Raw genomic sequence first — 12106 nt, 5'->3', positions numbered from 1 at the left:
GGAATTTCTTTTCAGAAGATATGAAATGTGGTTGCAAATCGATTGTCGATCGAATCTTTTGACAAAATACATTTATTGTGATTGTTTTAATTTTAACTCATCTGGAAATATAGTTTTTAATTTAAAATATTCAATCTCTACTAAATTCGCGTGTGAAAAATAAGCTGCAAAAACTCGAAGAGACGAAAGAGCCGTATAGCTCACAGGAATGTAGCATTGCGAACGCTTTTTGACCGTGTGATTCACGGACGATCTGGCAACAACGGGGCCCAAGGATCTTGCGGGAGTACAAGTCCCTTGAGATAGAGACACGGTGAACATGAGCAGAAAAAGGAGCCACATAGGTACCTGACGGCAGTATGACTGAGCTGAAGCGATGGTGGAAGGCGGGAAGAGAGAAAGAGAAAAAGAGAGACCGGCCTTTGAGATTGCTTGAGAGGCAGTATAGTCGGTGCGAGGACCTGGTCCAGCGCTCATAAAACGAACTCGTCTTGAAAGATAAAAAGGTTTTCCTGAAGATTTTCTTTTGTCGCGATGATTTTTCTCAAAACGACGAAGACTCGGAAGTAACTGGAAACAGAAACCTTTCAAAACGACAGTTACAAGAAAAGACGTACAGTGCAAGGTTCGACTATTGGCATCCTCCATGTGATCTGCTAAGAATCAGTTCCTTTCGTGCTCTTGAGACAAGCGTCTCACTGATCCGGTTGTGCGAAAAGGTAAGCGTCACTCGACTGATCCATCAATTGTTCGCTTGCGACGCTGAATTTTCCGGCGAAAAAAATTGTCGGATCTTATCAACATTGTCGAATTGTATAATACTATCGAATTGTATAATAGTGCCGTAATGTGACACGTAACCTTTGATTCGAAACCGGATTCTATTTATGTTTAGTCACGTGTTAATGTATAAGATTTTCATAAGACACGTGATATTTTTCAATAAAAAAGGAGATAAAAAGAGTCAAAAAAAACCGAACGAGGACGTCAGAACGTGCAGTGTTTAAATATTTTTTATTAAAATGTCACATAAATATCGCTGTTAGTATAATAGCAGATGTTTCGCGACTTTAATCCTTTTTAGTGCAAAACATGTTTAGAGAAAAAATTAAATTAGAAAGTGTCGAATATTTATAAAATTAAACTGTTTACAATGCAATGCTTCTTAAGTAGGCCAAATCCGAAGATTGTTAAAGAGACCAGGATTTTGGAATACAAAAATGATTAACGAAAATACTATTCAGTTATCCACCATCATTAATCATAGATAAAAATTTTCTTATAAATTACACTGGGAACATTTCACTTTTGGACGAAAAGTTACATTATATAAAAAGATTAATTTATGAAGTCATTTACATTAAAAAACATTGACTAAATTTGACTAAATTTACAGAGTGACTTAGACTTATTTGGATCCTCTTTAACGACATTGTCGATGGCTTTAAAAAGAAATATTTCATGACTTTTAATATTTGTTTATAATTATCATCAATTAAAATATTAGAACAGCAATGTCACTTTGTCTTTAATTGCGACTTTTTATTGTGTTGACTGTTCGTTACAGTCACACTGTTTGATCCATATTTTTAAATTAATATTTTACTGTTAATAATTTATCTAGAATCCCTCTTCATATTTCACTTTAAAGCTGTTAAAGTATCTGCATGTGTATCATGCAATAAATGTGGATAAATTATATTTTACGTGTGCAAATACAAACAGAATGCTCAAACCACTACAGTCTAAAATTTTGTCCAAGTGTAAATGCAAAGAATCTAACCTCAAATAAAGACTCATTATTATTACTACATCTCATTATCAACTCTTATTAATGATTTGAAATACATTGATGAGAAACGTATGTGTTAAACATAAGAACGCCTATTGCAAAGAGCATGCAGAAGCGATCAATTTCTCGCACGTATTATCACTAGCTTCTATTCGAGGCGATCTAAACACTAATTAATTCTTTATGGCATTCTCAGAGATAAATATTAAAGCATCCCTGGCAATGACATTTTAATCGAATCACATTATCCGGAATACGATACGACGCATGCGGTGGGGAAACGCACTGGAAGGGTAATGATCGCTGCTGATTGCGAGCTCTCATGTCGTGGTACAATCGACGGCCGATGAGTTCGAAAACTACAAAACCCGAACTAATTAAAAGGGAATCAGGAGGTCCGATCGCCATTGGCGTCGCCCCACACCGCAATAATGCAAAATCTCTCCTAACTTGATGGGATGAACCAACGAACGCACGCGCTCGCACAAATCAAATATTAATGGCGCAATTTGCACCGATTGTACCTTAATCGGTTTTGTCGCTTTTTCTCCAACATCCGCGAATTTCCGCGTCCGTGACGCAGCGTAACCGACTCGTAAAAAAAAAACGTCGACGGGACGCGTCGCCATCCGTTGCGCGCAACTGTCAACTTCTTGCTGCTCTCGCAGTCCTATTAATTTCGGATTATCGCAAATTGCTACCGTTGTCTTCCATTACGAGATTTTCCTGACAACGGGGATGCGATAAGAAATAAATGATAAATGAGTACTCTCTTTAGAGCAAATACGTTCCTCGTTTACGTTTTTACGACTGGATCGATTCAGAAAGAAAATGTGGATTAATTATAAGTATAACATTTATTTTTCCATTATATTGCGCAATATTCTTTAGACAGCATAATTAATTTTTTGTTCTAAAAGGATGCACATAAATTTAAATTTTTAATAAATTATAATTATTCCCCATGCTTTTAATACAGGAATTAAGTTGGATCTGTATACAATACCGATATTTATGGTACAGGTGACAAGTTTGCAATCTGCAGGACTTGTTTTGTTAATTATTCAAGCCTATTACTTAATTCAGTTTTGATTAACGATCGTCTGCGTACAAGGACAAGCACGAGAACAATGGGAACTAGAGCTGTTGCCGTTGCGGCGGCGGCAGGTGCTGCTGGGATGTCTGGTGAGGCGGGATTGGCTGGTGTACCAAGACTGCTGGAGGATCTGGCGCGACTCTCGGAGGATAAAGACTCGGCTGATATCGTGTTCCTACTAGGGAGAGACGAGACCCCTGTTTATGCCCACAGAATAATACTTCAAGCCAGGTTAGTCTCAACGAGCCATTATTTATGAAAACATTAATTTTATCCTTAATTTGAAGAAAATAAGATCTCGTGATGTTTCTACAATGTTACGTAATTAGCGAATGAAATATTCAACAACGCAGAGAAACTTGAATAGATTATAAATTTGAGAGATTTATTGAAAAATAAATCTCGATTAAAATTTAAATGGAACTTTCTAAGAAGTGGAGATATCATTATTTTGTTATATCAAACATTTATTTCTGATATTTCTCCATACTGTCAGAAATTTGAGTCATGATATGCCGTCGATTATTTTTGTAAAGATATGAGTGTGATATCCTGTGGGTGTTGAATTAATTATTAATAGTAGTTTTTATTGTAGCATCCCGTTGTTATTATGTCGGTCGAATTGCTACGGGTGAGATTTCCTCGGAGAGTTTAAATATCGTAAAAGTAATACGTGATAAATTGTCATGGGAGAATCAACACTGCGATTTTAAAGCGTACGAGTTTCAGATATGAAGGGAATATTTCCACGAATACGAAATATTCAACGTGAAAATACATATTATGCGGAATTAAATTTAATATGAAATGAAATACTTTAAAGAAACATGACCTTCAGTGAACGAGAAAGACTTAGTTCACAATTACACTAAATAGGAATATTAATGTAAGATACAAAACCATTTCATTTTCATTGAAACATACGGGAAACGTATCTATCTTTTACAAGATAAAACAAACACAGCTTGTCATTCGTAATATTCGTAAGAAATATTGGAAAAAGTAGGAAGAAAGAAACAATTATTGAAAGAAACAGCGACTTATTAAACTTCTGCGAATGGAACGAAGCACCGGAATTCGCGCTAGCGATGAATTTTAATTAAGCCTGTTACGGTTTATGAAGATAGTTACGGCGAACGGGAATCGATTGGCTGCTCTAATTAGTTATACAGCGAAAGGAGTATTCTTTTTCCCTAACCCTACCTCACTTTCATCCCTTAGCTTTTTCCCTCCCTTTCTCTCTTTCATGTAGATTCGTAAGGAGAAAAGGTTGATATTTAGAGGGAAGGCGAACTTGTCCGAAGGGTTGGCACATGAGACAAGGCGGCGCTAATTGTAAAGTCAATTATGACATTTCCACGAATCCCTTTAATATCAGGCGCGGAAAGTAACGGCGGGACCTTTGTCATCTCCACCGTCATCTCCATCCTTTAGTATTATTCTCTTCCTCTCTCTCCCTCTCTCCCCCCCCCCTCTCTCTTGTCCTCTCCTCTCCTCTCTCCTTTCTTTCTAGATTCGGCTGCTCGCCAACATGAACCTGGGAAAATTAAGTTACGCGTGCTGGTGACAGATGTCCGCGGTCGAAACGAATGAACAATGCATGCTGCCGCGTGCTCAAACTCTTTACGACGCTCTTTCGCATTGAAAATCATGATAAAGAGATGCATACTCGAGGATTCGCCTGTCCGGGATGAGTAGCGACTCTGAAAAGGAAATAAAATTTTCTAAGAGCACGCGTAATATTAACGTCCCCCGTTCTTCCCAGTAGGCCTCGGGTAATCTTTATTTCGATTTCCGGAGAGTAGAGCAATTTACAATTGTAAATGAAACTGAAGAGCTGAATGACAGTTGCAAGTAATGCAGAAATATGCAAAAAGAGGATACTTAAAATACTATACGATATTAAACAAGTTCTTGCAATTTCAAAAACAATTAACTGTTTTCAATTTGTTTGAATATAGAGGTTTATAAACATTACAGCACTATAATTGCTCTTAACGAATTGCATTACAATGATTTCAATAATTGTGATTAAATTAAAGTAAACGTGATTTACAATTATTTACTATTACATATAAAACGTGTTTCATAAATTGCGACAATCTATAATCCATTTAGAATAGTTAGTTTGTTAAATGTCAAAACGTAATATTTTATAATGTTGACAAAAGAATGTTTTCCTACGTGATATTTTCTGGTGTAAAACCATGGTTTGCAAAACTTATTCGGATAAACATCATTTCACCCTTCCTTGATTTCGTATGTACTGTCAACACTTTCACGTTTTGCGTCGAGCTCGAAAACTTTTGCCACGTCCGTCGAAAACGCTCAGCTTAACCGAGACCGGTGCGCTCGACTGTATTTTCGTGCTTTTCATCCACTTTATCTCCGGTTTTCTCACGCGACCTAGACGTTTCATATATTTTGCTTACTTCTCTAGCATCAGTTCACGCTAGACTTCAAAGACTGTTCTGCCTACGTATCTTTTGACACAGTTCTTTTTGATTCGATAAAAAACGCTGTACTTCATGCATCGCTAGAATTCTGATATGTTAAACCCAGCCAGAAATGATTAGTCGAACCGACATATGTCAATAATCAATATCAAATACTTCACTAGAAATAAAATGTGTCTTCATTAAAGCTATATAATTGAAACATTTTTAACAGCAGCCAAATATTTTGTTTACACAACAAAAAAATTAATTATTTCCGCTCAATACACTTTTCAACTTTGTAAATAATAAATAATAATAAATAAAGATGTTTTTGTAATATTAATTGTCGTATAATACAATCAGCATTCAGTAAACAATTTTTCTTATGCTAACATTAAGATGATATCAATTATAGTGAGTATGTACGATGTATTGAATCATATGCATGTATCAACTAAACTCTAAAGCTTGTCACACATGAAATGCATAACAGAGCATAAGCATAACATAAGACTGCTGGATCAATGCATTTCTGGAAACTGCATTTCATGTGTGACAGGCTTAATGGTATTTCACAATAATCAAACTTGTTATGTTCTTTATCATGGAAAAATATAAAATTATAAATATACGGTCCTATAATAGATTATATTGTTTAAAATTATAAATATAAATTCGTGAAATAAAACGTAAAATAAAAAATAAAAAGATAAATCTGAAATCAATGTGAGTCGGAAATCTTATAAAGCACTTTTTGTGAAAAGAAAAATTACTGCAGAGAGAGGCAACTTTTATAAAGAAAATGCTTGCGATCAGTGTTCACAGGATAACAGGCGAAGAGAATAATACAAGGACAATTAATGGATTTAACTTTCAAGCGTTGTTATATTGAAAGCATAAATTATCATTGGTTTCTTTTTCTTTCTAGAGAACTGTCTGGCAAAACTAATTAACGCTGTTAAGACTACGCGTAATAAAAACAAAGCCTGTCTGAGGAACGATTGAAAAACGAATCAATTTACGCTCGTCTGTCGACCAGCACTTGTAACTTTGCTTCTCATTCTTTCTCGTTACTAGAAAACCCTCCACTTAAATCCAATTTCAGTTCGACATATCAAGTAGTCATACTATTAAGATGTCGGATTGTGTTTTTCTAAGCACGACATTTATTCGAGTTTTATTTAATTATACCTGTGGCATTTCTTGTTTCGCTTTTATTTTAGTTTCGATTTTATCTTAGTTTATTTTATATCGATTAGAATAACAAATATGGAATGACTTTTTTATTGTACCATAATTTTATACAAATGTGATATTAATATTTGAACTCGAGTTCTGTTATATGCGACTCAATTTCGTACAGTCTATTATTGAAAATAATATTTGTCGTGCTATTCAAAGGATTTACATCGAACAGTTAATGAACGACATGGGGATTTCTCTTGATCTATATATTCTCCGCTATCTTGTTCCCATCCTAACTATAACAGAGGAGCATGAGAGTGTTTCTGAAGGTTGTCATTAATTTCTAAAGATAGGGGAAAAGCACATTTCTATCGTGCTGTACCTCAATTTCGTGTGTCTCGACAGTTTCACGACGAAGTCAATTAAGCTCTTTTGTTACGAGAAGCGTCGCGTGAAAAGTAACAACAGTGATAGACAGATGCGTTCGTTTGTTCTAAGAAAATACGTTAGAATAGAAAATAGATTATTCGAAACTCAATGCGATACGTCGTTTCAACAGACACGTTGTCAAAAATTATTTCGCAGATGCAAAAACTTCACGGCCGCCAAGAGGCTCGGTACAGCAGGTAATCCGACATCGGTACGAATGCCGCACGCGCATCCAGAAACGTTTCGCCAATTTATTCGTTATATCTACACCGGTATGGTAGGTATCAGTTATGCAATTTGATAGCTTTTTTAAATTAAGTCAGCATAATTAGATATATAATATAATTCTGCAACATTGTCCTGTATGTGTATTATTCGATACTTGTTTAATACAGTGTTCCTCAAACTCTCTCTTTTGAAATTTTATTTTTATTGAAAAAGCTAAAGCGATAGAAAAAGCAATTTTAGAAATTTCGACAAATATCTGAATAAATGTTATGCTACTTATAAATTTTGTTGATTGTAGCGTATTGATTAAAAAAATATTCTTTAAAAAATACTTATTATGATACTTCATAACATTTTCTTATGGATTTTTGTATTTATAAAAATCATAAAATTTTAAAATATAATTTTTAATAATTAATATAATATAAAATTTATAATATAAATTTTATAATTTTTAATATATTTCATGTTAACAATTTTTTAATCCTTTCTTTCTTTTTAATTAGAATTTTATAATACCTTTCAAAATATAAATATTGTTACGTTTCAATTGTTACATAATAGAACATATACATATGTATGTATATTGTCAAATATGTATTTTAAAGTTTTAAATAATATATGTAACAAAATTTCATAAGTTTGTCCTGTATAAAAAAAAATAAATAATAATCACAAATGTATGCTTTTAACTGGTTGCAGATAATATTACAAGATAGTGGAATTTTCGAAATGTTGGGTTTGGCGCAAGAACTGGGTATAGAAGAACTTTGGAGAAGTTGTGAGGAACACGTGTCTGTTACTTTAAGCCCCGGAAACGCGTGTGCACTTTTAACCGCTGCTTTGGAGGCCCAAGAACGAGTTCCAGGTATTTATCTAAAGATTTGTATATTTATATTTTGCATACGATAAAATAATACTTATGCTTCGTATCATACGTATTTTTCATTTTCTAATTGCATTATCATAATGCATGTATATGAAGAAAATATGTAGTATACATAATTTTACTCACTCAATAAATGAAAAATATCATCTTGCCGACTCTTATGTTTCGCTGTCTATTATGTTCTTGGCAGCATAATACAGATCCATAGCATCCAACCTAATCATACGAAATATAAATTTAAAATGCACATCATTAATTCAAACGAAATCATAAAATATAATTTAATAAAAGAAATTTTTTCTATGTACTGCATATGCGTTATTATATTCATTGAATCAAATATAAAATTATCAACGTGAAAATTCAAAAATATTATCTATAATTTTTAAAATATAAATTTTGTATAAAAGTATACATATTTTGTTTAAAATCAAAACATACATAACGTAAAATCAAAACGCATCAAGATAATCAAAGTATAAAACAAAATCATGACAACTATATTAATTAGCAATCTCGGAAAATAATTATTTGTATCGCAATTATTTATATCGTGTATTTCAATCCAAAAAATGCTTTGAAACAAAAGAATTTATTACACATATAAAATTTATTAAATATTTATAAAATGAAATTTTAATAAACCTTTGAAAATAATTATGTGAAAAATATGATATTTATATAATAAACTTATAAACACAATTAACTTTTTTAATCTACAAAACAACAAATAATGCAGAAAACGATCGTGATTACTGCCAATTAAGCCTGCGACATAATTGAAAAGCATAGGCAACAGGAACAGGAAATAATAGATTTCAACCTTTCAGAAATTGTATATATCAGAATACGGTTTCTCCGTTCCTGAAATCTGTTATTCCCTGTTTCTATTGCCTGTGCTTTTCAATTGTGCATCAGGCTGTAGTATACCGCATTTTAATTAACTCATGCACGTACAATAGAGAATATGATATTATTACTGCATTTAACACAATTATAATATAAATTATGCTGTTAATCTAAACGCTTCTAATCCACGAACAATTAATAGTAATCGCAAACAAGGCAGAGCATAATTGCCTCCACTATTCATCATAACATATAGACTAAATGTTCTAATTAAATTATGCGTGTAACGTGTGGAAAATGATATTATATTGAAAATCTATTGTTCATTCAACTAAATAACGCTACGGTCGCATGGAGTTCGTTTAATGAATTTTTCACATATTAACGTCATCTATACAACATGATACATACTATATTTAATTTTCTTATTAAACATAATAAATATGCGCGAAATAATTGTAATAATTTAATTTTTTATATAATAGTTAATATCTAATATATAAAGTGTATCAATTTTTTATATAATACTATCTTGTCAGTGTTTTTGTGTCATTTTCTTGATCGAGAGAAAGAGAGAGAGAGAGAGAGAGAGAGAGAGAGAGAGAGATCTCGATCAATTAATTTAGCTTTATTCGACTTTTTTCAAAGGAAGATTTACCTTTATGTATCAATCGCATCGGAATCTGTACTCACCGGAACGATTTCAAATCGCGATAACTGCCGAATATACAACTGGCGAAATGGTGTTGATCGCGTAGACCCACAATAACTGACATGCTCCGACGATTATCCGTCGCTTTAATCAGTACTTCCAACGAAAATTTGTGTTCATTGTCCACTCCTAACGGAATAAATTCGCGATTAATTGCGGAGCGTTCGCACTCCGTCTCTGAATCAAACACGACAACAAAACTTACAAAACTGTCATGGTAGTCGAGCGGCCGCGCGCGCGCACGCGGAATTAGCATTCAAATCTGAAATACAAACGATTCAGATTAGCTGTAAAATAAATTAGCAGACACTTTCTTTTCTCTCGCAAATTACAATGATCAACGATGTTTTATCGAAACTTTCTTTATAAAAATTTAAATAAATAGATACATAAAAATTGCAAACTACAAAAGAGACAAAAAAGCGGAAATGCATGTATATTTTGTACCATTGGCTCCGTTCGGAAACGTCGCTCGGATTCGTCATTTGTCCTTCTTTAATATTAAATGTTAAACGAGGACAGATGATGAATCCGAGGCATCGCGGAGGCATTCGAGCGACGTTTCCGAACGCAGCTATTGTAAGGGCGCGTTCACACCTTGACGGAAAAGCAAAAAGCGGAAAAGCAACAGTCAATCAGGGTGCCATTACATGAGCGCGGAAACACGGAAACGCGGAAACGCGCAACCAATCAGTAATCGATAAAACGCGAAACCATAACAGCGAATCGCTTCTGATTGGTTACGCGTTTCCGCATTTCCGCGTTTCCGAGCTCATGTAATGGCACCCTCAGAACTTGCGCTGGTAGTCGACAATTTCAGCTTTTTGCACTACTTACTAGCAACGAGTAGTTTAAACCCGATTAAGCGTTTAATAACATCCGTAGTTATGAAACTGACTAATCACAGTCGTTTCATTCTTCCAAGAGAGAGACAGCTATGATTGGTTAATTTCATAACTACGGATGTTATTAAACCCGATTAAAGGCCATCACACGTACAAAAATTTTAGTCGTAATCGTAAGGCTGTAAGCAAATCAGCCAATCACAGTCGAGCGTTTGAAAACGCGAGATTTTAATTTTGATTGTGATTGGTCGATTTGCTTGCGACCTTACGATTCCGACTAAAATTTTTGTACGTGTGATGGCCTTATTAAGCGTGTCGTGTAAATATAGTTCTATAGCTCAAAATTAGGAGTTTTATTTTTTGTATCGAAAGTAGGAAAAATATGAAATAAATAAATTAGTTTACCATACAGTTTATTGGCTTACCATACAGTATACACAGTCATTTTACACATGAATTCTTTTGGTATTATGTGGCGCTATCTGACGAGAACATAAGTCACTAATGCCTGATAATGCCATTTTAGACCGAGATGACGGTAGATAATAGAAGATATCACAGATTCAACAAGATGACATCAAAAACCTGCAATCGATAAATTTCGCTTAAATTAATTTATTTGCGATGTTGTTAGAATTTTAATTAATATTTCATAAATAAATATTATATAAACAAATGCATCATCGTTATTGGTGATTTATAATTCTCGATGTATCAAAATAGATCGCAATAATTAATTAGCGTCGAAATAATATATTTTTGTAAATGCCAGAACAGTCAGAGTAATTATTTCATTAATCATAATTATTTGTTAGAGAAATGAAATTTTCTGATACCGTAATGAGATTTTTGCAAAACCGAAATAACTAGGGTCGCGCAGCACTGTTACGTTGATATCATTGGACACGTTCAAGTTGACAAAGCGACTAGCCTGGGGGTCGATTCTCAAACAAGGTGAAAATGACAAAAGTGAGCAAATTTACTAGATGTTGACCAATAAAATTATCAATATTCTAGTAAATTTGCTCACTTTTATAATTTTCACCTCGTTTCAAGATACAGAATCGATCCCCTGCTCGTCGAGGGCCAGTTGAAACTGGCCCCGAGCAAATGAACATAATTGATTGTTACTTATAGATCCAACCAATCATACTCAATCGTTCGGTAAGCATGCCTAATCATTTTGCCGTTTTAAACCGTCTTGCCCGTTGACTTAGTTTACATCGTGCATTTGATATACGAGTACTAACTAGTAACTTTCTATTGAATTATCATAATTTCGGCGATACGTAATAAATATAAATATATATACGATATGTGTATTTAATTAATTATTTTAATGCATATGTACCAATTTAGTATATCTTTCTTTGAATACATCGCTGAAATTGAAACAATTTAATAGAAAGTTACTAGTTAGTATTAAGTACTCGATGTAAACTAGGCCATTGTTAGGGCTTTGACACATAAAAAACTTAAAGCAGTAAGACGTAAGCAGTAAGTCCGGATCTACAATAGATGTTTTAAGATTTAAGCCGTAAGAAACTGACCAATTACAGTCGAATCCGAGGGGAATAATCGATTGTGATTCGTCCATTTCTTATGACTTAAGGCTTAAAACCCTATTGTAGATCCGGGATAAA

At 33.7% G+C, this 12106-nt stretch overlaps 1 protein-coding gene across 2 annotated transcripts in view; it reads left to right on the top strand.

Annotated features, from left to right (window-relative positions):
• Window positions 1-529: 529 nt before the first annotated feature.
• The window catches only part of LOC108723708 (Small ribonucleoprotein particle protein SmE), a 16199-nt gene continuing 4622 nt past the window's right edge, over window positions 530-12106 (top strand). For both annotated transcript variants that reach the window (XM_018449631.1, XM_018449630.1), the window contains exons 1-4: window positions 530-719; window positions 2907-3119; window positions 7097-7217; window positions 7871-8036. In XM_018449631.1, the coding sequence (XP_018305133.1) occupies window positions 2923-3119; window positions 7097-7217; window positions 7871-8036 (484 nt within the window). In that variant the 5' untranslated portion in view covers window positions 530-719; window positions 2907-2922. The remainder of the gene's footprint in view (window positions 720-2906; window positions 3120-7096; window positions 7218-7870; window positions 8037-12106) is intronic.

The sequence above is a fragment of the Mycetomoellerius zeteki genome, unplaced genomic scaffold, assembly GCF_001594055.1.
Source record: "Mycetomoellerius zeteki isolate Tzet28-1 unplaced genomic scaffold, Tzet1.0 scaffold25, whole genome shotgun sequence".
Classification (NCBI taxonomy): domain Eukaryota; kingdom Metazoa; phylum Arthropoda; class Insecta; order Hymenoptera; family Formicidae; genus Mycetomoellerius; species Mycetomoellerius zeteki.
This window is presented reverse-complemented; position numbering and strand designations above follow the sequence as displayed.